Source organism: Coniophora puteana, assembly GCF_000271625.1.
Source record: "Coniophora puteana RWD-64-598 SS2 unplaced genomic scaffold CONPUscaffold_2, whole genome shotgun sequence".
NCBI lineage: Eukaryota > Fungi > Basidiomycota > Agaricomycetes > Boletales > Coniophoraceae > Coniophora > Coniophora puteana.
In genome coordinates this window covers 131,699-154,741 of record NW_006913054.1, presented here as the reverse complement: position 1 = coordinate 154,741, position 23,043 = coordinate 131,699, and the positions used below count along the sequence as shown (strand labels likewise).

General features: G+C 53.6%; 7 protein-coding genes across 7 annotated transcripts; 1 reads left to right on the top strand and 6 right to left on the bottom strand.

The window, feature by feature from the left end:
• Positions 1-571: 571 nt before the first annotated feature.
• Positions 572-2,200, bottom strand: CONPUDRAFT_69702 (uncharacterized protein; the record flags this gene model as incomplete). The annotated part of the gene is made up of 2 exons (XM_007765960.1): positions 572-1,933; positions 1,991-2,200. The coding sequence occupies 2 exons, from the start codon at positions 2,198-2,200 to the stop codon at positions 572-574; spliced, it is 1,572 nt and encodes a 523-aa protein (XP_007764150.1).
• Positions 2,201-7,937: 5,737 nt separating this feature from the next.
• On the bottom strand, positions 7,938-8,380 carry CONPUDRAFT_116808 (uncharacterized protein). The gene is made up of 3 exons (XM_007766204.1): positions 8,331-8,380; positions 8,133-8,268; positions 7,938-8,076 (listed from the first exon to the last, which is right to left on the bottom strand). Exons 1-3 carry the CDS (start codon positions 8,357-8,359, stop codon positions 8,026-8,028), a joined length of 216 nt encoding a protein of 71 aa, XP_007764394.1. The 5' UTR covers positions 8,360-8,380; the 3' UTR covers positions 7,938-8,025.
• Positions 8,381-8,549: 169 nt separating this feature from the next.
• On the top strand, positions 8,550-10,713 carry CONPUDRAFT_96988 (uncharacterized protein). The gene is made up of 6 exons (XM_007766203.1): positions 8,550-8,680; positions 8,757-8,833; positions 8,904-8,970; positions 9,112-9,213; positions 9,425-9,813; positions 10,347-10,713. Exons 1-6 carry the CDS (start codon positions 8,635-8,637, stop codon positions 10,431-10,433), a joined length of 768 nt encoding a protein of 255 aa, XP_007764393.1. The 5' UTR covers positions 8,550-8,634; the 3' UTR covers positions 10,434-10,713.
• Positions 10,714-11,060: 347 nt separating this feature from the next.
• CONPUDRAFT_79504 (phosphatases II) lies at positions 11,061-14,405 on the bottom strand. Its single transcript, XM_007766039.1, has 3 exons — positions 13,698-14,405; positions 13,303-13,591; positions 11,061-12,839 (listed from the first exon to the last, which is right to left on the bottom strand). Exons 2-3 carry the CDS (start codon positions 13,303-13,305, stop codon positions 12,123-12,125), a joined length of 720 nt encoding a protein of 239 aa, XP_007764229.1. The 5' UTR covers positions 13,306-13,591; positions 13,698-14,405; the 3' UTR covers positions 11,061-12,122.
• A 1,872-nt stretch (positions 14,406-16,277) lies between these two features.
• On the bottom strand, positions 16,278-17,897 carry CONPUDRAFT_87254 (DEAD-domain-containing protein; the record flags this gene model as incomplete). The annotated part of the gene is made up of 6 exons (XM_007766202.1): positions 16,278-16,324; positions 16,390-16,648; positions 16,727-17,477; positions 17,544-17,597; positions 17,658-17,723; positions 17,890-17,897. 6 exons carry the CDS (start codon positions 17,895-17,897, stop codon positions 16,278-16,280), a joined length of 1,185 nt encoding a protein of 394 aa, XP_007764392.1.
• A 2,333-nt stretch (positions 17,898-20,230) lies between these two features.
• CONPUDRAFT_149534 (uncharacterized protein) lies at positions 20,231-21,631 on the bottom strand (the record flags this gene model as incomplete). The annotated part of the gene is made up of 7 exons (XM_007766201.1): positions 20,231-20,380; positions 20,448-20,873; positions 20,939-20,999; positions 21,059-21,103; positions 21,162-21,312; positions 21,371-21,434; positions 21,503-21,631. The coding sequence occupies 7 exons, from the start codon at positions 21,629-21,631 to the stop codon at positions 20,231-20,233; spliced, it is 1,026 nt and encodes a 341-aa protein (XP_007764391.1).
• An 818-nt stretch (positions 21,632-22,449) lies between these two features.
• On the bottom strand, positions 22,450-23,006 carry CONPUDRAFT_149533 (uncharacterized protein; the record flags this gene model as incomplete). Its single annotated transcript, XM_007766200.1, has 2 exons — positions 22,450-22,926; positions 22,989-23,006. 2 exons carry the CDS (start codon positions 23,004-23,006, stop codon positions 22,450-22,452), a joined length of 495 nt encoding a protein of 164 aa, XP_007764390.1.
• Between the last annotated feature and the right edge of the window lie 37 nt (positions 23,007-23,043).

Here is a 23,043-nt window from a genome sequence, read left to right as displayed (position 1 = left end):
TAGATAGGAAAAAATAATCGGCATAGAGGGCCGTCCGCTTCGTCACGGAATTATTACCCGTTCCACATGTGGCGGCTGGATGAGGGCTCGGCGGATTCTCGTCGGGTTTGGTGTTGCGGTAGAGTCATCGGATCCGGCTGGACGGGAATCATGGTTTGGGCTTCCTCAGTGGGTTTTAACAAGTTATGGTGTTCACAGTCTCTGGCTGGCGGGTACGTGTTAGTGTATGACGGGATTATATCTCAGAGTGGGCTGACTCCTTCATATTCTCACTAGTCTAAGTATCACTGTCCATCGTAGGGTATCCGCCCTGTTGGACATTAATATGATACCTCACCATCATCAAAAAGGCCTAGGAATAAAGAAGATTTAACAGGGCTTGTAGCATAGCAACAGCATGTGGAATGTGGCCTCGTCGTTCCAAACGTTCGAGGACGAATTTCAGCATACGTGTAGGTTTGAAGCACAAGGGAATAGACATCGGCGTGAAGAAGCACATATATACACAGACTGATGTAATGAATAGGTGTACTCACCCTCGGGCAGTCACAGCGAGGGGAGTACTTTCTGGCTAAAACTCGCCTAGCATGTCGCTCTCCCAAAACAATCCATCCTTCCTAAAATCTGTGATAAAGTTCCAACTTTGTCCACGTTGTCCGGGAGTAAGACGTTCTCCAGACTTTCCCCTCGCAGTCTTCCACTGAAAGTCGTACTCTTGCTTCATGTATAGTCCTTTAAGCAAGTTTCTCGCCACCTCCCACTTACTTCGGCGTATTTCACCTTCGAGGAGGCGGGATGGGCGAGGGATGTGTGCACCAATGTATGAGTATTTTGGAAGGACGTTAGAAAGATAGGAAGCAACGTAGAATGGATCGTCGATCGGCGAGTTGTGGAAGTCGACCTCAACGACGCGCTTGCCAAGAGCACCCACCGTCGGAGGCGGGTTGCAGTAGATCGCTGCGTCAATAGAGAGATGCAAGATACGCAGGTGGACGTAGTTGCTGATAAGGACGGCAACGCCCCAGAGAGACGTTTCCGGCGTGATGAAAGACGTTTCGAAACCGATGAGAGCTAAATGCTCCATTTCAGTCCACACTTGCGACATGTCATCCAGTTCGTAGTCTGTTAGTCTGAAAGACAGACGAATGCCAATGACGAGCTTCTTCAATCGACGAAATTGGAGTAGGGGGCGCAAACTTCCCCAATCTATGGGGATGCTAGGATCCTCCGGGGGCAGATTATCCCAACTCGACTCTTCAACAAGAGTAAGAGTGCCTAGGTTATAAGGCTCGGCATGTAAGAGCAGTTCGGCGAAGAAGTCGTGGATCTGCTCCAAAGTGTGTCCTGTTGAACGGGCTTTGAGAACGCGAAGCTGAGGTATATAGCCAATGTTGTTGAGAGCATTGCAGAAGTGAGAAAACTGCCCAGATCCCGAGTAAAGGTATTGCAGACTGTCGTGTCTGTTTTCGCGTAGAGTGGGTGGCAGGTCGTGGGGTGGGACAAATACGAACTCGACGAGCGACGGAAGAGTTTGTAGTATCGATAAAACATTGTTGCTGGTTAGTTCGAGCTCCAAAGATCGTAAAGACGCCATGGTTGGGAGGACGTCGGTCAAAGTCGTCCAGGCGTGGATGTTTTCGTCCACTTCCTCGCTCGAGAGACAAAGCTGTTGGATAGATGCGCATGTATCCCCAAGTAGGGCTACGACTGAAAAGAGCCGTTGGGGAATAAATGTTCCATGAAACTCCTTGTTCGTCCACTGTAGAGTCCGTAAATTGGGTAGAAGAGGGAGGTGCGGAGATAAGCAGGCTTCATGTAGTACGGAAGCGGCGACATAGAACGTAGGAGTGCTAGAGTGTCCCAGCAGACGTATCCACTCAGAGTTTTTCTGGAAGGCATTCCAATCATTTTTCGTTAAAAGTCTGGTAAAGCGCTAAACAAGGAAGATTTAGCTGTGAGATACGAAAGTACTGTGCTTCAGCGTACAAACTTTGCTTTCGCCGACGATCCAAGAGTCGGCAGGGAGAAGCATAAGAAGGCGGGCGATTTCGTGGGTCTTGTAGTACAATGCATCTAAAGCAGGATCGTATAGCTTTTTTCGAGTCCTGGAAAGCCTGGCGAGCGATTTTCTTTTGGAATCGTACGTGAGAAACCATAATACGCCTTGGAGTAACTCGGGTATGGATAAACAGTGGCGCATGATGAGTTTCCTTCCAGCACACTATGGTACGTTACAAGGAGAAGAGACTACTGCGTGAATGTGTGATACTTACATAGGTATAGGGAACGGGTCAAATAGGGATTGCCTTGAGGAGATGTGTAACACTTGAAAGCGCTAGCGAAGTTTGGGATGTTCCTGGATCCGAAGGGAGACAGGTATAACGAAGAAGTTTTGCCTAAGCTACGTTCTTCCCGGTCCGGTTGCCGCCGCGGCCCGTATCCCGTTTTTCCGTCATTGTTCCGTACCCCGTTTCGGGGAATAACCCCTGTCTCTATCGTTCGTCTTTGTTGTTTGATCTCTTCTCTCGTACTTATACTTGCTTTATGCTACTTATGTGCCCCTGTCATTAGTGTTGCGTCCTAGTGGCTGGATAATGCTAATTTTTTTCTGTGATATTATGCAAGGCATGGAGTTTGTGACTTCGCTCCGTTTCGACTTATCGTTTCCAAACCGTTTCGACTCGGACCTCTTTCCCTTTGCCATATTCTCCCGTTACTTCTCGCCATCCAATGGGACATCAGTTCAGGTGACGCAGTTGCCTTCCTCTCGAGTCTCAACTTTCAGGGTGGTTGTCATATTCACAGTCATCTCCGCTGAGAACTCAAATATTCTGTCGGTAGTTATTGGTTTGATAAAGACACAACTGCATGCGATCGCACACCAAACCCCTGCATACCACTTATACACAAGCGAAACCACAATTAGAGCTGTTTGTTTATAAAAGGAATTGGCTCGCTGAGCCATGGACTTGCTGCATACTATAATCGTATGGACGGATTCTTTTGGCAAGTACTACTGGCAACTTAGGCATGGGACGTCGTAGACTTTATGCAACAAAGAAAAGATGCCAGAACCACACTTACAAGGATGCTACACTCTAGGGACTTCGGATCCAGGTGTGCCTGTGAGGGCCGTGTTTTTTTGGGATGACGACAGGCGACGTGTCACAAGCGCTGTGGGTAGTGCGGCATTTACCGAATAACATTGAAAGTGCGCTTCTTGACTGTTGACATCAATCTCCCATGTATGATATGCCACAAATATTATGACGATGCCTTCACCTTGCTAGCGCAAGTCAGCACAACATGGAGCTCGATCAACGTCTTAGGCAAGCCTATCTGCTATCATTAGCTACCTGTGAACCTTCTTGCGAACCGTAGCCCTCCTGGCCAGAGCTTCGTAGTATTTGATTTAGGAGACCCTTATTTTGATTAAGTGCACAGCGGTATGCACCACCTATTTCTGTTTGAGACTAAGACGTGAGCAGAGTAGCTCCTAGCGGCGAATTCCTTGATGTTCGTACTGTGAGAGATAACACGAATGCGAGGAAAGATCCATCTTAAAGTCCTGCTTACGAAATGAATATCCTATGTACATCCTGATGTTCGTCATACTCGCAGATTCTTGACAGATATCACCTGAGAGATTAAAGCCCATCGCCGGCGTTCGAGGACCATTACCTCATACATTCGATGTCCAAAATTACCCCGCGCACAGCCTAACGGGTATTTAATGTATGATCCTCGAGGTTGGACTGATTGATATCTGTGCGCAACCATAATGATGAAACTTGACAAGTGCATGCCGCGGCACTCCCGCGATGCAGGGGGCGATTAATTTCTGCTCGGGCCTAACCTGTCCGACCGCTGGAGATGGAACCTCGATTGCGCTGATCAGGGAATTTGGGGTAACTAGGAAGAACCCGGAAAGATCATTGATCTGTAGGTGTGGAAGAAGTAGAGATAATGAACAATAGATAATCAAAATGGGGGCATGTTTTCCGGCGGGCTGTGGAATCAAGGTCGACTCCAAAGCACGGCGCATGCGCCACCGGCGCGGCGATTGTTCGAAGTCCACACGTTCATTCAGAGGAACATCTAACGCTAGCTGGAGCCCATACATACGCCATCTGTTGGCGTGCCAGCCTAAAGAGCAGTACCAATTTTAGAGCATCATGAATGAACGTAGTATATATGGCACACGTTCCAGCAGTGGCGGAAATGAATCTTTCATAGTCCGTTCTGTATCAGAGGCACTACATACGGCCCGAGTCCGCGAGTCCACTTTCATAGGAGATCAATTAACCAGCACCACCTCCATAGCGGGAAGACTTCGGTGAGCTCTGCGTCAAAGCTCTCCCCGTCTGCCGACCTGAGATACCACCGCCCCGTCAAATATCTTAAGCAGAGGAGCAACAAAATTGGCTTCTGCCCTGGGTGGTGATCGGTGACAGAGTCTCGCACCCAGTACTATAATTTAGTAAGCGGCGCCCTAAAAATACGTATTATGATACATAGCGTCCAGAGTCAGCGTTCATCAAGGATGCTGTGTCTCTGGGTCCAATCCTGCCCTTCCTTCCTTCCACAGACAGTGTGCGCCGATCAAACAAGGAAGGCTTTGGTTATGGCAGTGCGGCGAGACCATTTACACTCGCCTCATGTGATGGATGGACTTGATAGATGGATGAGGTGCGGACGCGCGAACGGGAAGACGGTGCCTACAACGTAACTGGACCGAATCGGATATGGGGTGCCGTTCTCTCTTGAGTGGAAATATGTGAAGAAAACAGAACGGAATAGGAAAGTCATACAATTGCGAATGGCTTGAAGAGCCCCTTGATACTGATAGCAGCACCGTGGCAGAGATTAGCCTCCTTGGACAGATGGAGATGTGGGACTAGAAAAAACGTTAAGAAGGCCGTCGAGAGCGGTGAATACCTCACGTGCGTCGAGTGAGCCTGGGGCGTAACAAACTTCCAGAAAACAGAAAACAGATATCCAAATTGGGGGCGGCTCTGTTCATCAATCAGGAGATGACATGGCGCAACATACGGCCACGTGTGGTTGTGCTAAGACCGCCGGCGGGCATGGCCTAAGGAGTTCGTGAGATGGACAACAGATAAACGACTTGTGTACTGGGCATTGGACATTACGAATAACGAGTGCGCATCGCCTCTCCGAAGCACCGACCGCAACACTGGGCGTTAACTTGAGGCAACCCTGTAAAGTCCGATATGAGGGCGAGCATGGCAAACTACACGGTTAACTAAAATTGTACCGTTTGCCTTCTATTACTAACGCACTGTCCTTAGCATCTAGCTAGAGCAGGATTTCTCGTAGGAGCTTGTTTCGCCATCATCAGAAGATGCAACATGAGATAACAAAAGCAATTATGCTACCTCTATTATGTCGTCTACCACCACGGGCATCCATTCACGTCGGTACTGCCTCTGAATGCCGGCGGCCGGACGCCACCAAACGTCCATTCGCCCATGCGTGGTCGGAGACCTGAGCCATTCGCTCCGAGCCAAGCCAGCTCGCAAGGTGCGCGATCGTCTCCCCCTGGCCAGTGGCCCCTGGTGTATGACGGTGAAGCCAATGGACGCCGCACGACGTGTGAAGGGATCATAACCATATTGAGCATTTTGACCGGCATATCTGTGTACGTGAGCACCGGTCGCGAACAAAGGCGGGGTGCGCACGCCGTCATGTTGCCTGTCGCTGTCAATCCGCTTCCAAGTCGGGGCGATCGGGGAGAAGTGTGAAAGCCGGTTAGGCCGACATCTTGCCTTTGCATCTGGTGCAGGTGCAACGGAGCCCCATGAGTGTCAAAATGAGCTACCAAGAGGCGTTGTCGAACGTGTGCCACCAAACGGCGACGCAAAAAATCAAGGCTGCAAGCACCTATGCTCATATGAATGTCGATGAGCAAGTGGCTGTAAATTGGTCGTTACACCAATTCTATCTTCGCTATTACTACTACCCATCAAATGACGACGCAAAGGAGCAATGCTGAGCGCACCTATGGCCACATGAACGCGGACACCACTGAGTGGCTGTGACGATTGGTTTTGTCGGGAGACCGGTGCAACTAGGGACGGTACCATTTCTATCCACGTATCAGCGAAATAAGAATCCACGATGCCTACATTCCCATGTTTGCAGCGGGACCTTCTCGCTCCTTACATCTTCTTGACAGTCTTACGACCGCCTTCATCTTAGGTGTGCAGGCGAAAGGCATTGGTCGATGCACTGGCTCGTCCGTGGAGCCGAGATGGATGAAATGGATCCGCGTGAAGCCGGACAATGAATAAATCCCTTTTCTCGTGCCCCATGGGCGGCGATCCAATTCTGTGGCGCGCGAGGAGCCAACGAGGTGGCGGCCATCGCGAACTTAGAAGATCAGGGATTAAGAGATGTGAGATACTTCGCTTCACCGACGTTGTCCGAAATACGAATCAGCACGCGATAGCAGTTCCAGCGACCGAGCCTTCAGTTCGTCCTCAGTTCATAATACAAAAAGGTCCTATATCGCCCGACATCAATATGATTAGCACAGTAACGAAAGCATACTGCCATGACTGGCCAAACCTTCATGATAACGAATGACACTGGACAAAGCAGCTTCAGTCGCCGAGTCCTCAGTTCGTCCTCAGTTCACGAGGCAAAAAGCTCCATACGGTCCGACGTCAGAGATGAACAAAATGCTGCGAGACCACACCGCAAGTAAGTACGCATCGGAACCTTGTGATATCGCAGGGCGCTCAACCCAGCGGTGAGAATAAACCAGCTGGAAAGTCATCATCGCACCACGCGCCACGCGCCAGACCTTGTCGATGTCGGCAGCCGAGCACTGTCGTTGAGTTCCCACTGGGTCATCCATTTGCAAAGCCATGTGGTACAATACATGAAGCCGCTGACTGGTTATAGACCCCGGTTACTCACTCGAGGCGAGATGTTGACCTGAAGGGTTAGAAGGTCAGCCACAATGCCACACGAATCGCTATAAGTGTTTCTTTTGGAGGCTGCAAAAGCAAGCCTTATTGGTGCGATCGTAACTGCCGGCGAGCTTCCCGAGACCAACGTAGTCGACAGGTGGCGTGCCTTGCGACGTCCAAGGCAAGCTATTCAACGGCCGGTCGCTAGGTCAGAGTCGTCAATGTCGAGGTTTGGCAGTCCTGCTAATGTTAGCGTTCAACCCCTGTGGCAACGAAGTTGGGTAGCCAGACATGTCCGTGCGTACCGGGCGCAAGATGCGATGATTGACATCGTAGCAAACCACGAAATGAGGGCCGCCCGATGTTGAGGCCGAAGTTTGGACGTAGTACCTGTAACGCTGCTAATGCCAGAGCTTAGCCACTCCGGCAGCGAGAATGAGTGGCGAAACATGGTCCGAAAATATCGGGCGCGAGATACGACGAATATGCTCTGTAGGGAGCCACGAAATGAAGGGCGGCACCGCCCAACTACTACGTGCACGACGGCTTCGCACCTTCAGAACGCGGTCCGACGCACAAGACGCCGGCTTGCGTTATAGGAAAGCGGGGGCCGCCCTCGCCCTCGCTGATGAAGCAATATATCACATCGCTCTCAGACGTCCGACTCGGCTGTCGCGGCGTGGGCTTTATCGTCGGCGGCCTCCTCGGCCTCTTAGGGCGGGGTTGAATGCTACGGGTCAGCAGTGATGGAAGAAACTGTCGCAAGATAGCTCTCCGGGAAGGCCGGACCTCGGAATGAACGACACAGCCCATAGCCCGACCGAAACGATGTGCGCACATCTCTGTTGCCGTCGGGGTATGTTCCATGGGACTTCAAGGCGAGGTCAAGGCACGGCACGCTCGAACGGGTACCAATGTCGTCGGCCGACAGAGAGCATGGAACAGCGCACGCTCTGCGGTGGTCGAACTTAGTGCGGGAACACGAAGATTTGATAGGGCAGCGAATGTATGCGTCTATTGCAGGTTGTGCAAGCGTGTGCGGGTGTTACACCGTGTCTAAACCCTCCTATGCCTTGTCCTCCGACTTCTATACGGCGGGCTTCCCGGGGGCCTTCTCCAGCTCGGGGTTCAACACAGTCTGAGAGCACCCCGAGGTCAGCATGGGGGCGAGTAGGTCTAGGAAAGAAGACTCACCTGCTGTCCACCAACGCCATTCTCCCAATGCTGGTAACGGACGGTGGTGAGGCCGCGCTTCTCAGCTGCAACACGCTCGGTCTCCTTGAGGGAGTTGCGCACGGCGCGTGCGGTGATTTGGGCGTACTTGTTGTACCTGCAGCTCCATTAGTACCCCAAGTGCTCTAGTCCTCGCCCATGCAGACGCTGCGAACGTACGTGAAGACGCTACGCCAGGTTGCGCTCATTGTGTCTGTGTCTGGGGTAGTGGATGGGCTTTTGTTTGGCTGAGAGGACGTCGAACAGAAAAGACGAGCAGCGGCGGGAGGATTCCGGAAATGTCCGCCTCCCGATTCCGCATATGGAAGGAGCGCGTGGGGCGTGCCCGGTTACGTCTTCCACGGCTGGTCGGGCGGGGCAACACTCCTCTCCTCTCCCCGACACCATCCTCGACGACGAACAAGCAAGGCCTAACCTTCTGTAATCAGCATAGAGACTAAAGGACTTAATATTACAATCAAGTATGCCAGCAATAACGTGGCACTATGTCCTCAAGTTCATCATTACTGGTATGTCTCCACAGCACGTCTCCAGAGACACCCACACATAACCCTTCCCTCCTCTTCGCCTTCCTCGGTCATACAGGCGATGCTGCAGTAGGCAAATCCTCTCTGCTAGTCCGTCTCACAGATCAACGCTTCCTCGCCAACCCAGACCCCACCGTGCGTTCCCCCTGTCTCTCCGCCTGTCCGAACACAGCTCCTTATTCAACAGACGTTCTCTTCCTCATAGCTGGGTGTCGAGTTTGGCTCGAAACTGATCGAGATACCGGAGGAGGGGAAGATCGTCAAGCTCCAATGTGAGTACTTGTGTCTCCCGATCCTCGTCTGCTGCTTTCGCACAGAGTTTCCCTGTCACTGCCATGGCCTCCTTATGCCATGCCCCTGTCTCTTCCTTTGAAGTTGATGTATATGGTACTGAACACGCCTCGCGTACACAGGCTGGGACACAGCAGGCACGGAGTCCTTTCGCTCCATCACGCGTTCATACTACCGCGGCGCCGCGGGTTGTCTCCTCGTGTACGACGTCACCTCGCGCGCAAGTACGCACCCTCCCTGTCCTCGCGTCCTTTCCTGTAGTTCTGACCGAAGTCTCTGCTTTTGCCTGTGACTCTGCTTCCCTGTACCATGGCACCTTTGATTCTCCACTCGGAACTTCCGGCTTCTGATCTTGAATGCGCTCCAACTTCCCCGTCTATCCCATTCTTTCGAACGTCGTCGGACCATCGATCGATTCGTTCCCCGTATGAATAGGCTATATCAACGCCCGCTCCTGGCTTGCCGACGTGCGCGAACACGCAGACCCGCACTTAACCTGCATCCTCGTCGGGAATAAAGTAGACCTCGTCTCGGATGCCGAACCGTCCTCACAACCCTCTTCCTCTGACCCCGCATCCTCCGACCCCAACCCCGCATCCTCATCGCCTTCATCATTACCGCCACCACCACCCTCAGGATCAGGATCAGGAGGCGGTAAGATAAGAGAGGTGTCTACGGAAGAAGGCCAACGGTGGGCGGACGAAGAAGGCCTTCTGTTCGTCGAGGCGAGCGCCAAGTCGGGCGTCAACGTTGAGCGCGCGTTTGAGCAGGCCTCGCGCGACATCCTCGACAAGATCAAACGTGGCGTATTTGATGACGATCGGGTGAGCATTCCACGCTCCGCTTTCGGTCCTTTGGACTTCTCCATTCCTCATTTGTCCACTTTTTTCTTGTCCTCATTTCTTTCTTCTGTTGGTTCTTGTTCCTTGGCGCTTGCACACGTTGTGTTTGCCACTTTCTGCCATCGATCAGAATCACGCCCGTTCTGTCCTTTCTCCCGGGTCTATACGTTGCGCAGGCATCCTCCGAGGGGCGATCATCACGCCCGTACACCTCGTTTTGAACTTCATCCCCATTATCATTCACATTTGGACTTCGCACTGTTCGCATTGGGACTGTACCTCGGCCTGTGCACGGGCGCCATAAACGTTCAATCAGATATCCCCCGCGCGTCTGATTCTACTTTCCCATATCTCCCGTCCTGCCTTATGCCTCGTGTCTCCCATTTTCTGCTCTTTTGGGGGAGTGGGAGATCGCACGTTCTGCTTTCCCTCCGTTCCTATGGCTATGTCTCCCCTTCTATCTGTCTCTATTCTGATCCCGATATCGATACTAAACTGACGCCTTGCACCCGCAGTCACCTGGCGTAAAGCTCTCCAAGCCAGCGGCGACCAGTACCAATCTCACGCTCGAGCAGCAGCCGGCCAAGGGCTCGTGCTGCTAGTACAGAGTGCAGTGGCCCCGATAGACTGGTGCGGTTCCCTCGTACAGACGTTACAGCGATGTCCATATGGTGCTGTATAACACAGCCTACCACATGCATATACGCCTTCTGGATAGATTCGCTTGCAATTTGACGGTTTTCCCATTTTATCTTCGTTTAGTGGCGGCAGTAGTCTCGGTACTTGGTCATAGATAGCTATACACGATCGCGGTTGTGCATGTATGTATGTATGTAGTCCCTTGCATGTATGTAACACTTATTATAAATTAATGCTTACCCCTTCTGATGCATCGATGTCCGAGGTATTCCTGCGCAAACGTTCTAATGCTGCTGTGCCGCGTCCGCTATCCCAACCTCAATCCCACCTCGTGGGATGAATGCATTGGACCCTGCCTAATTAATGCTATTTATATTTTGCGAACTGAATCCAAACAGAATTGGCGCACAGGCCAGGACCAAGTCCAACGCACTTGAGATCCATCGCAAGACCCAAGATTCTTCGGGCCTCCCCGTCTTGATCACACGTGCATCCCAAGTTTGACTCGTTGTACCGCGCTGGGTTGATTGTGCCGCAATAGCAATATAAATATGCATTTATATGTACAGTATAGTCCAGTAGTTCCCAGTAAACAAAGTAAATAACGCAAATATCGTGAACGCCCAATGCTCCGAGTCGAGAAAGGAGAGCAGAATCATAAGTTAACGTCAACATTCGTTCGTTCGTTCGTTCGTTCGTTCGTTCGTGAAGCACGCTTCGCCGATGGTGGAGAATCCAATTTGTTGCGAGTAGCAACAGCAGGATTTCTACTTCTACTTCTATATGTACACACGCACAACAGCACGCAACGAGGACCTTCAAACAAAACAGAAATTTACGTTCGAGTTCATCAAGGAAACGAGGCCGCGAGGTAAGGAAAACGACGCCCCCAGACTATGTGTCGCTGCCTCTCAGCCGATCGCAGCAGTAAAGCAAACACGGTAGCTGAGGGCGGTCACATCGGCGGGAGGCGCTTGTGCGGTGCGTGGTGGATAATGATAGTATACGATAGGATAGCGGATGAGGATGAGGATGAGGATGAGGGCGATAATAGAAAGAGGAGACGAGAAAACGGAGACGTGGTAAACGTGCTACGGATGCGATAAGTATAGGAGGCCATTCTCAAGCTAGATAGACTGTATAAGCCCCGTAGCGTGATAGTCTGCTGTAAACGTGGCAGGTGAGGAGACGGAGATAGACGAGGCGGCAAGAGACGAAGGGAAATTCAAGACGGCCAGACGGAATAAATGCGCGGGGGTATGCAGGGTGCTGTGGTAGTTGGTAGTGTGTCTGTGTGCAGTGCAGTGCGGGGATACGATACATGTACACGTGGTGATGGTGATGAGGAACGCGAGACAAGACAAGGCGATCAAGAGGTCAGGAACGAGGCGAGTCAGGACGTGATGGGGCGTGAGCGTGAGGAGTCCAGTCGAATAAGTAAGGACAAGTAAAGGCTTTGTATTTTTGCGGGTTTTGGGGGACACGAGGCGGCGCACGGCGGACACAGGGCCAATCGAGCTTGAGTGGAAGGGTAGGGGAAAAGGGAAACAATGAAGGCGGGCGTGAAACGCCCAATAAAGATACGCGGATAGGTGGTCTGGTCTGTATGTCCTGTGTCCATGCACTGCTGTAACCAATGTCGAGCGCCAACGTCATGACCCAAATGCCACCCCCGACGCAGGGCGCGATGCCGGAAACGCGCCGCACTTCTTGAGCGAGTCCGCGTACTCCTGCAGCTGCTTGACGAACCCGACATTCGGCTCCGCGCCCAGCCGCCTGCTCTTCACGAACATCACCGCGCGCTCCGCCTCCCACCCGTACTCCGCAATCAGCACCGCGGCCACGACACTCGCACTCCGGCTGATCCCCTCCGCACAGTGCACCAACACCCTCGCCCGCGGATCCCTCAACGCGCCCCTAATAAAGTGCGTCGCCGCAGGGAGATGCGCAGCGAGCTCGCTAAACGGCAGATCGTCCAGCGGCACCACCGCGTGCACAATCCCCGCTCCCGCACCGCCGCCCAGCGTCGACAGCAGCACGGGGTCGTCCTTCGGCAGCGCCACGTGCCCGCGCATCGCGCTGACCACATGCGTGATCCCGAGCGCGGCGAGCGCAGGCGCGCTCTCCGCCACCGCGAGATCGCTCATGTATAGCCGCGGTATAATCTCGGACGGTCCGTGCGCGCGCGGCGGGCGGGGCGTCGGTGGGGGAATGCTCGCGCACGAGAGCGCTGGTGGGCGTCCGGTGTGGCTCGGAACGGGCGCGGGTGGAAGGGTGGTCGAGATGGACATGGAGAGCGTTGGTGGTGCGGAGAGTGGGGGGAAGTACCGGCTCGAGGGGGCGCTGGGCATAGACAGTTTGCCGAGCTGCTGTTGTTTCCACCCGTGGTTTTTATATGTGATGGGCGGGCGAGCGGGCGGAGGCGCAGATACCAGGACATCGGAAGCGCGGGTGGGACAAACACAACAAACAAACAGAAAAAAATGGAGGTTGTCAGTGACACGTTCTGGGGACACAGGGACGTAGAGATGGAAAGATGATGATATGGAGGCACAAGGGAGGGAAAATCAAAAAGGCGAGGCGGTGAAGCGGGACGGGAAAGGGAAGTGATGCGACGCGACGCAATGATGCGCATTGCGAGGTGAGGTAAAGGATACGCGACCAGCACAGGAGCCGCACACGAGCCCAGGCGCATGCCCGCCCTCGTGCAGCGATCGCCCTGCACATTCGGACACGTAACGTTGACATAAAAGAGAGTGGTGGATGTAATGATGGGTGGCACGTATGATATGGCAGGGAAGAGGTGGGGCATGAATGAAAGGAAGAACTCACCATGACCGCGTGGGGTGCAAGAAGAATGGTCTCCAGTTTGAAAGCGATACTTGAGGACGTTGGGGAAAGCAAGTATGAGGACCGGGCGTATGTGCGCGGTGACTCGGGGTAGGAGTAGGTGGAAATGGGGAGGGGAAGATACTAAGACAGGGAGGACAGGGGCTTTTGTTCTTGCTCGGGTATATGAGCGTGGTAGACGCCTGCAGCTGTGCGTGGGAACCTTGGGAGCAGTGGGGGAAGCGCGGCCGCAGCAGGGAGATGAAGATGGGTGCAAAGAGTCGTTCGGCTTCTGAAAGCTAGATTAATATATGTATGAAGAGGATAGGATGGATAGGATGGGGCAAGGTGTTGTGTTGCACAGGGGAGATACAAGCTTTAAGTAAACAGGCACGCACCAGAAATGAACCGATTGAACCGGTTGGTTGTTCACCGATGATGACTGAGATGGCGTCTTGCGCAGGTAATGACAACAGCCTTCAACCTTGTCTTTGAACCCGGAGGCGGAGTGGCTCAGCGCTTGGCCTCGGCAGATGGATCCGACCTGGGTGGAGTGGGATGCCGAGGGGGAGCTAGGGACGATCTACGAGCTGGTCCGGTGGCGGCAACTATGCTAGCCGTGTCTTGGGGACGGGTGGGGAACGAGCCGAGGCGGTTCTCGAGTCCGATATAGGGATGGGGAGAAAACGTGAGCGTGGGCGTGGGCGTGAACGTGGGCTGGGCTGCGGAAGTGTTGGAGGTGCGTCGGGGCGGCGGTACGGCAAACTAAATATCAGATTGAAGGGGTGCGACGCTGTGCAGCGTTCTGTCAGGTTCTGTCCGCAGACTGATCGGTGCTCTCGGTCTCCGCCGACCACTCAGATCAGCAAATATGGGCCTCTCGGCGCGCTCGGCGTCTCGATTGCTGGCAGTGATGAGTCCGGCCGACAATCAGGGCGAGAACAAGACGCTAGCGAGGCTAAGGGGGAGCGGGAGGTAACGGCAAATGGCAACGGCAACGGACGTCAACGGGACCAGAGAGTGACAGCGAGGTGGCACAGCTCTCGTCGGACAGGTAGAATGCACGCAGTCGCAGGCGAGACAAGGCGAGACAGGACCAGGCAGGCAGAGCAGGGGTGTCCACAGCCCCCGGGAGAGCAAGAGTTTATACCAGCAGGCAGGAACAGCCTCACCCTCCTTGGCCAATGAATGGCTCATGGTCCACCAAGTGAACTTCTACGCTCCCTGGGAGATCTCACATTAATCTCAGGCTCATACCTTACCACGACACTTCTCCTGATGCTCCTTCCAGATGGGAAATTGCAAAATGAATCTCGATTCCAAAACCGGAGCGAGGCATCAGTGAGGCGTCCCCCATATGATGATGATTATGAGCTGATGATGGGCCCTCTTAGATCTTCTCGAATGGGCCCATGCTTCCTCTTCCCTCTGCCCAGTCTGTTGGATTTAGTTTGATCAGACGCCCAACTGGAATAGACCCATCTCGCATCTCCCCTCGCCCGGGACCAACAGGGTCCCTTGCCATAAACATAGCACACATAGAGTACAATCACATCCTAAGCTCTGAATCTGATCAATTCCAAGCGGAGCCTCATATGTCACCGCCGGCGATATCACACCCATCCAACCCACTATAATCCGACATATCTGTCATACGCATACATCGCCTCCGTGTGCGCTCCGCGACCGAGGCACAGATCCGCCGCACCTTCAAGCTCCTCAATATTCTTCCTCCCCTGCCTGATGTCTCTGATCCACTTCTCCCTTGATCAAGTAAGGAAGAACGAATGGACCCTCAGAGCCACCAACCTACCTAATCCACACCACATTCTACCTACCGATGTGGCACCATATCACCCAGAGGCCGCCGAAATCACCCGATGCGAATCTTCAATCGATGGACGCATATTCCTTACACGTCCCACCTTCCACATCCAGCCCACCCACGCAAGGCTGTGCACACGTGGCATACAGTAAACGGACATGCACCAACACTCCGGACGCAGAACCGGTGCACCGCCTCGCCCACCTCCACCCCAGCCCAAAATAACAAACAGCCCACAACGCCCAGATCCACGCTGCCCCTTGGACTCTGCCAGATCCGAATTACCGCTAAACGCCCAGCGCTTTTCCGGACAGCGCTCCAACTCTCTGACGGACAGCTTACCCTGGTTCTTGGCTCAGCACTACATAATTCCACACAGATTGCGTATGTCATGATGCTATTCTTGCGACACACTTACCGGCGGCTCACCCAACCACCGGGCCCCACACTATGATTGTGGATAGACTTGTCGAGAAAGCACTCGCGTACTTTAGGCGTACATAGGCGTACATGCATAGACAATAGGTGTGGCTGCTGTGCGCAGGCGTATTTTGCTCCACTCCACCTGGAACAAGCACTCTGCGTTCCGCTGCCACAGGACAGAACCGCCAGTGCGTTCAAGTTCGCCGCGAGTGCTTATACCAAGGGTGACATGACGGAAAGACGGAGAAAGCGATCTCACAAAACAAGAGTGAGAGCCAATGCGATGAATCATATTCGGCATGATGATCATAACTGCTGCTACTAGTAGTGCATTACGCATGCGCCGTGTCGTACATACAACAACACAAAACACAAGAGGCAGAGGAAAGAAAAAAAATGGAACAATAAAATGGAGAGGAAAAAACGCCGCAGCAGTCTTTCACGCGTGCGCAGTTCAGCACGCGCAGGCGCACCGCAGGTTTCGGACAACAGCACAGAGGAATGGAAGATAGAAGACAGGGAGAACACAGCAGTATTGAGAAAAACCGAAGAGACACCAGGACGTGGCGCGGACCATACATCCTCGCAGCCCTACAAAGGTACCTACTGCAACAGCCGCCGCGGAACCGCCGCGCCGCGCATATGTGCAACGAGCGCATCTAGATGAGATCGCTAAACAGCATCGATCAGCAAACGTGATATTTTGCACACGACAAAACAAAAAAGATACTCACGCGACGTTCAGAGGCATTTCATCAATCTGGGTGTTGTAGAACTCTGCAGATTTCCAATGTCAGAAAACATCCCCTACCCACGATACCACGGGGGATCGGCCAACTCACGTTCAATATCGCGAAGCATCCGCACGTCCTCGGTCGTCACGAAGTTGATGGCAACACCCTTGCGGCCAAACCGACCGCCACGACCGATCCGGTGAATGTAGTTCTCCCGGTTCGTGGGGAGGTCGTAGTTGATGACGAGCGACACTTGCTGCACGTCAATGCCACGCGCAAGCAGGTCGGTCGTGATCAGGACACGGGAGGAACCAGAACGGAACTCCTTCATCAGGACCTCACGCTGCTTCTGCTCCATATCACCGTGCTAGACGGAACACCAAAAACAAAAACTCAAGGTCAGGGTCGCGCCCACAAGGGAAAATCAGGTGTGAAAGTGACGAACCATGGCAGACACGGTGAACTCGCGCGAGTGCATCTTCTCGGTGAGCCAGTCGACCTTCCGCCGGGTGTTGCAGAAGATGACGGCCTGGGTGATGGTGACGGTCTCGTAGAGATCGCAAAGCGTGTCAAGTTTCCACTCCTCCTTCTCAACGGCGATGTAGAACTGCTTGATACCTTCGAGCGTAAGCTCATCCCGCTTGACGAGGATGCGCACGGGGTCGCGCATGAACTTCTTCGTCACCTCGAGCACGTCGGCGGGCATGGTGGCGGAGAGGAGGACGACCTGCGTGTCTGAGGGGAGAAGCTGGAAGAGCTCGTAGATCTGCTCCTTGAAGCCGCGGGACAGCATCTCGTCAGCCTCGTCGAGACAGAAGATCTTGATGTGGTCCGACTTGAGGGCGCGACGGTTGATCATGTCGTACACGCGGCCGGGAGTACCGACGATGACATGGACTCCCTCCTGGAGCTTGGCCATGTCTTCGCGGACGTTGGTGCCACCAACGCAGGCGTGGCACTCGACGTTCATGTAGTCGCCAAGGGCAATGACGACCTTTTGGATCTGCTGGGCGAGCTCACGGGTGGGGGCGAGGATGAGTGCCTGGCATTGACGCAGGCTCACGTCGAGCTGCTGGAGGATCGAGATGGAGAAGGTGGCGGTCTTGCCGGTACCGGACTGGGCCTGGGCAATGACATCGTGGCCCTTCACGACGGGGACGATCGCGCGCTGCTGGATGGCAGAGGGGCGCTCGAAACTAGAAGGCAAGATAGATGATGAGACAAATAACGCCTCAAATCCTGGCGCCGGGATGCGAACTCACCCGTAGGCGTAGACGCCACGAAGGAGCTCGGGCTTGAGGTCCATGTTATCGAAGCTATCATGATGCACATCAGCGTCTGCCCGGTGAATCGAGCGTCATCCGCGAGCCACGCACTTGTCAACGACCTGGTCCCAGTTGGACTCGATTTCGCTCTCGTTGACATCTTGAAGCTGTTCTTCGCTGTAGTGCACATCGCCCGTGGCATCCGCGAGGACCAGATTGTGGCACCATCATGATCCGCCATCCAAAGATGAAGATTTGACCATCCGAAAAGAAAGGGAAGAGGGTATAACGCCAAGGTCAGCACGATCCGTATGATCAGAAACAAGAGCGATAGCGGACGCACGCAGACATGATGGGCTGATTCTTGTAACTCTCGTGAAACTTGGTTCGTGGGGAGTCGTATGAAGGGATGTATGCCCTTTTCTTTTCGTTGGTGGTGGTGGTGTGGTAGTGGGCGGGGGTTCGCGGAGGCGCGAAATCGATAAGTCAGAAAGTGACTGGAGATCACAAATTTTCAGTCGGGCGATGCCTCGGTCCCGGTGGCGGGCGCGGCAGTTGCCGAGCGGAGATGCATACTCCACGCCTGTGCTTGGGGCTCCGCAGCTCCGCAATCTTTCCCGCTACGTTCGGCCCGAGCGGATATCGCGGGGGGATCGTGGGCTGCATGATGCGTTCTGGTGGCGCTGTACTACACCCCTACATCTCGCTCAGGGGCTTGGCCGCTCAACGTTCAACGTTCAACTTCTGGCGATGATGTCGGGCGACATTGGTCTCGCCTCGCCTGCACCGTGAGTTTCACGCGTGGGCCAGGCCTTCCACCTCCCGCGTTGCACCCACAAACTCGGGTGCCCAATTCCGATCTCGTCGACGACGAGGACGGCGAGGACTGCCTCCAGTCCGTGCATCCGATCACTGCATGCCGGCGGTGACCCTTCAGCTTAAAGTTCTCGGAAAGATTACTAGGTTAATTGGACGTCTAATGGTGGCGCTATGAGAGTTGTAAGCCACGAACGGCTTGAACCCACATTGCCCCTTGTTGATCTTGGCTGAATGTTTGATTCAGCTGTTCTCCGTGGTACTAACGGTCCGAAAACCGTGTTCAGCTTTTCTCAATGACTTGCATTGGTTCATGCGTGGCTGGGTAGTGATATCCGCCTTTCGTCACAAGGTAATGGACTCTCAGGCTGTTTTGGCCTAAACCTTGCTTGATTTGATATCGTGTCTTTTGGCCGCAACTCAAAGAATATTATCGTGCGCCATAGCAATTCAAGACCAATCCGCCGCTATTGAATTTCAATTACCCTGATTAGCCTCTTGGGCCCTCTTGTTCTTCAATCTTTACGGCCGTTTGACTGCCCTGGTGACATCTCAGTCAAAGTTCACCTGTGATAAGCTGCATTTGGCGGCCCAGCTCGAAGTTCGGCTTGTCTTCTCTTATCTTCCCATCAGAAATAGCGCCTGTGCCGTCCGCTATGCAGCACGAGCTTATGTTCTCGAAACCTTACCCTAGTTATCAATAGAAGGGTCGATACACCCCCACCTAATATGTTCTAATGCGTATCACTTAAGAAGGCATGACTTTGGAGATTGTGTTCACTTCGGTAGTATGGCAGTGTAGCAGTGCAGAGCATCGGTTCCGTGAAGATCATGATGCAGTTGATGTAGATCCCTGCTACTTCCAAAGTTGTACAGTAAGCTTCTCCGCTTATTTGTCGCTGGAATGGGAAACTCAATGATTATCACCACCAGTATGAAACCGACGCTTGGAACCAGCCTGTGAAGAATAACAGAACGCATCAAACAGGCGGCTTGTGAAACCCATCAACCCATTATAAACCAACAGACGCCAGCACCCGTTGTACCACCTCAACAACGATGGTCTGCGTGGCTCACCGAGCTTCACCACAAATGATTCGAAACTTGAACAGCGTACAGATCATGATCGCCGTCTTCCAATCATTGAAATTTTGATCTACAAGTACTCCATGGCGCATCGCATGATGACCAGGCGCGACGATCACGATCACTCACCCGGTTGACGTCCCCTCGGCGGCATAAACTCCGGTTCGGGCTGCCATAGTAGGACGCATCCGTAGGGGCTGAAGAAGCACCACTTGCCGCACGTACCGCCAGTCCATCACTAGTGTCGGCAGCGAGATCATCACACTAAGCCTTTTGATGCGCTTTGAGCGTCATCAAACTATCATGATTGACCACACAGTTTATTGTATGATCTCAAACGCACGAGAAGTGGATGAAGAAACGGCGCAAGACCGTTCTCTGCCCTTCTCTGCCTCCATGGGGCTCAGGATTGTGCGCAGCGTGGACTCGGAGATCTGTCCCGGTGTCGTGACGTCTCGTCAAACGACGCCTGATCGTATAAACCATGATATGCTCGAACTTGCGAACGACAGCAACTCGACTCGGATTGACTCGGCTTAGTGTGAAGTTAGAAGGTTCACAGTACAATATATGTCGGATCAAATACAACAAGACAATAGAATATAAAACATAGAACATGTACATGTCGGGCGGTATATAGTAAGAGCGTAGAGATGCACTGTATGTCGCCAAGGAGTAACACTCTGTGAAAAGAGGAAGGTATATGCCCCAGAAATGAGCAGCTACGAACGAATGTAATGCAATGGGACAGCGAAGCAAGCAATTTTCCAGACGAAGTATATCTAGATCTCCGGTGCCCCGGTGTACCCACCAGGCTGCGGCGGCTGATGCTCGTTTCCGAACCCTGGATGGCCATACGGAGTCTGCGTCGTGTGGACCGTCGACGGCGCAGGGGTCTGCGAGGTGGGGAACGTCGACGGGTCGTCGGGGTTCTACACGATATAATCGATGAGCACACAAAGATCACAGCGCTCATAAAGCATCGAAACAAAAACGCACATAAAGCTTCGGCTCAGCGCCCAACCCACTGTTCGCATACGACGGCTGCGGATGCGCCATCCCCATCTCCGGCTGCTGCCCGTACCCCTGGCTCCCACCCGAATGGCCCGCCGTGAACGGCGTGACCGCGCCGCTGTTCGTCCCCGTGCGCCCCGAGAAGAGGCTCGCACCGCTCGTCCCCACGCTCTTGCCGCCGGAGCGCGCACGGCGCCGGCGCAGGAGGAAGAACACGAGACCGCCGATGATCGCGAGCCCGGCGACACCGCCGACGACGCCGCCTACGATGGCGCCCGTGTTCGATGAGGACGAGTGGCCCTTGTTGCTACTAGTGGGCTTGCCGGTCCCGGTTGCGCCTGCGGCGGAGGAGGGCGAGGTGACGACGGCGGTGGCATTCTGCTTCGCGGCGTTCTGGTCCCAGCCGTCGTTCTGGAGAAACGTGTGCGTCAGCTTTCGTTTCGAGCGGTTTAGATAGGCTCTGTGAGTGAACGTACCACGACTGGCAGAAAGGCCCATGGAGGAATGACCGTGCCTTGTGGTATTGTCTCCGGATATCTTTACGTCAAGGTGGAGTCAGTACTTGAGCTGGGTCAAGTACATGCTTGAGTGCTCACGATTGCCAGTATGTTTGCGAGCAGTTCTTACTGAAGTCACTCCAGCTAGGAATAGATTAGCAAGACACTCAGAAAGCAGACTAATGGAGGAATGGAGATGCACCTATCCGACGTATCGTTCTGGCAAACACCGCACGCGGCGTATAGAGCGTAGATGATAGTGTTGCAATCACATGGGGTCTCATCCGCTTTGCTCAAACCGCCATAAAACGTATTCGAGCTCGGCGTGAGGGCCTGGACGGTATAATTGTTGCCTGGATGAATATGATCGATAAGCGCTTGATCCCGAGCGAAGATGAAGTAAATGCTCACCCCAACAGGGCATCTCGAGATACGAAGCCATCACACACGCATCCTGGCCCATCGAGTTGTGCATCTGCAGAAACATATGACGATGAGCCAAACCCTCAGTAGAGACCATGGCCGGTCCGATCGAAGACTCACCCAGTCGTTCCCGGGTTTACACTGCACGTCCGAGTTTTGCGCACCGACGAGTGCGAACCGCGTCCATCCAGCGAGAAGCGCAGCCGTTGAGGCCCATACGAGCCAACTTCGTGCTGCTGAGGTGTACATGATGGATGTGTAGGGTGGAAAGAGGAGGAGCGCGGGGTGGAGGGCGTTCAGCACAAAAGAAGGGGACGAGCGGCTGTGCTTACCTAAGTGGAGGTGCGGTAACGTAGGACCGCCTCAGGCTTTTCTTCGGGGCCTGACTCCATCAGCATGCATTGCAGACATACGGAGAACGAAGCGCCTTCAGGTGCATTCTGAGAACATTGGACGACATATCTCAAGAGGTTTTATTATCTTTGCGAGGACGAAGTCCCACTCTGTGCGAGTTTTCTGGCTGACCGAAAGATGCAGATTTGGTCGCCATTTGTTGAGGACGATGTTGCCAAGTCTCCGTTGTACCATGTTCGTGGCGAAAGAAGCGCCCGAGAAGACAGATGTCAATGGTAACATTGTTGCCGTCTGATGGCCGATCGCAAAAAGGCGACGATGGCTGTGCGGGTGGATAACACAGCCCCTGTCCCTTGATCTTGTCTTCTGCAATCCTCCACTCATCACCGAGTCACCGAGTCCACCGATGCACAAACTTATGACGCTTGCGCTCTAAAATAAGGGAAAATACTTTTTTATACCCTAGGTTCATGAGCGATTGAGCTCTAAACTTTGTTCAAATTTGAACATCTCGTCTTTACTCGACGATGACCGTTCCGGAACGATGAATGTCGATCACCTTGGAAATGCACACCGTTGAGGAGTCAGGCCTCAGAAATCCAGCTTAGGTTTTGGTCCTCAACTCTTCAACGATTCATAAGCGAAAATTTAACATACAGATACAGTTTTAAGCTCCATTGACGCTTGGGAAAGGCGAGTTGGCGGTGGCCGAATTACTGACCAAGCTTGGATAGATACTGCTGAATGCCTTGCACGATGACACTGTGGTCGTCTTCCTGCGTCATCCCACTGACAACGATAACCCCCACCGTCCCCTCAATTCCCTTGACTCTGATTGGGAATCCACCTCCATGCGCAGCATACATGCTTGCATCGTTCATCTCGAACCGCTCCTTGAGCGTCACCCCCCTCTCCGCGAGCTGAGCCCTCATCCTCCACGTACTGACACCCCAGCGCAGCACGACGGCCTCCTTTCGGCGCACCCAGTTCATGTTGTCCGGTTTCGTCCCGGGCGCGGTGGCACACCAGAACAGCATCTGCTGCGAGCCCGCGAGCGCGATGTAGATGACGGCCGGCTTTCCGTGCTCCTTCTGTATGATCGAGCGGATGGTCGTGCCTAGCTCCCAGGCGACGTCGGCGTCAAACGAGGGGAGGACACACGAGTCCTCTTGGGCTTCGACTTCGGCGACCTGTGCGTGCCCAGGCTGTCAGTTGGTCGCAAGGCGACGTGGGTAGAGCATCAAGAACGTACGGATGGTGGCTGGGACATCTTGGCTCAGTATCGCGGCGGTGCGGTGAGGAACACA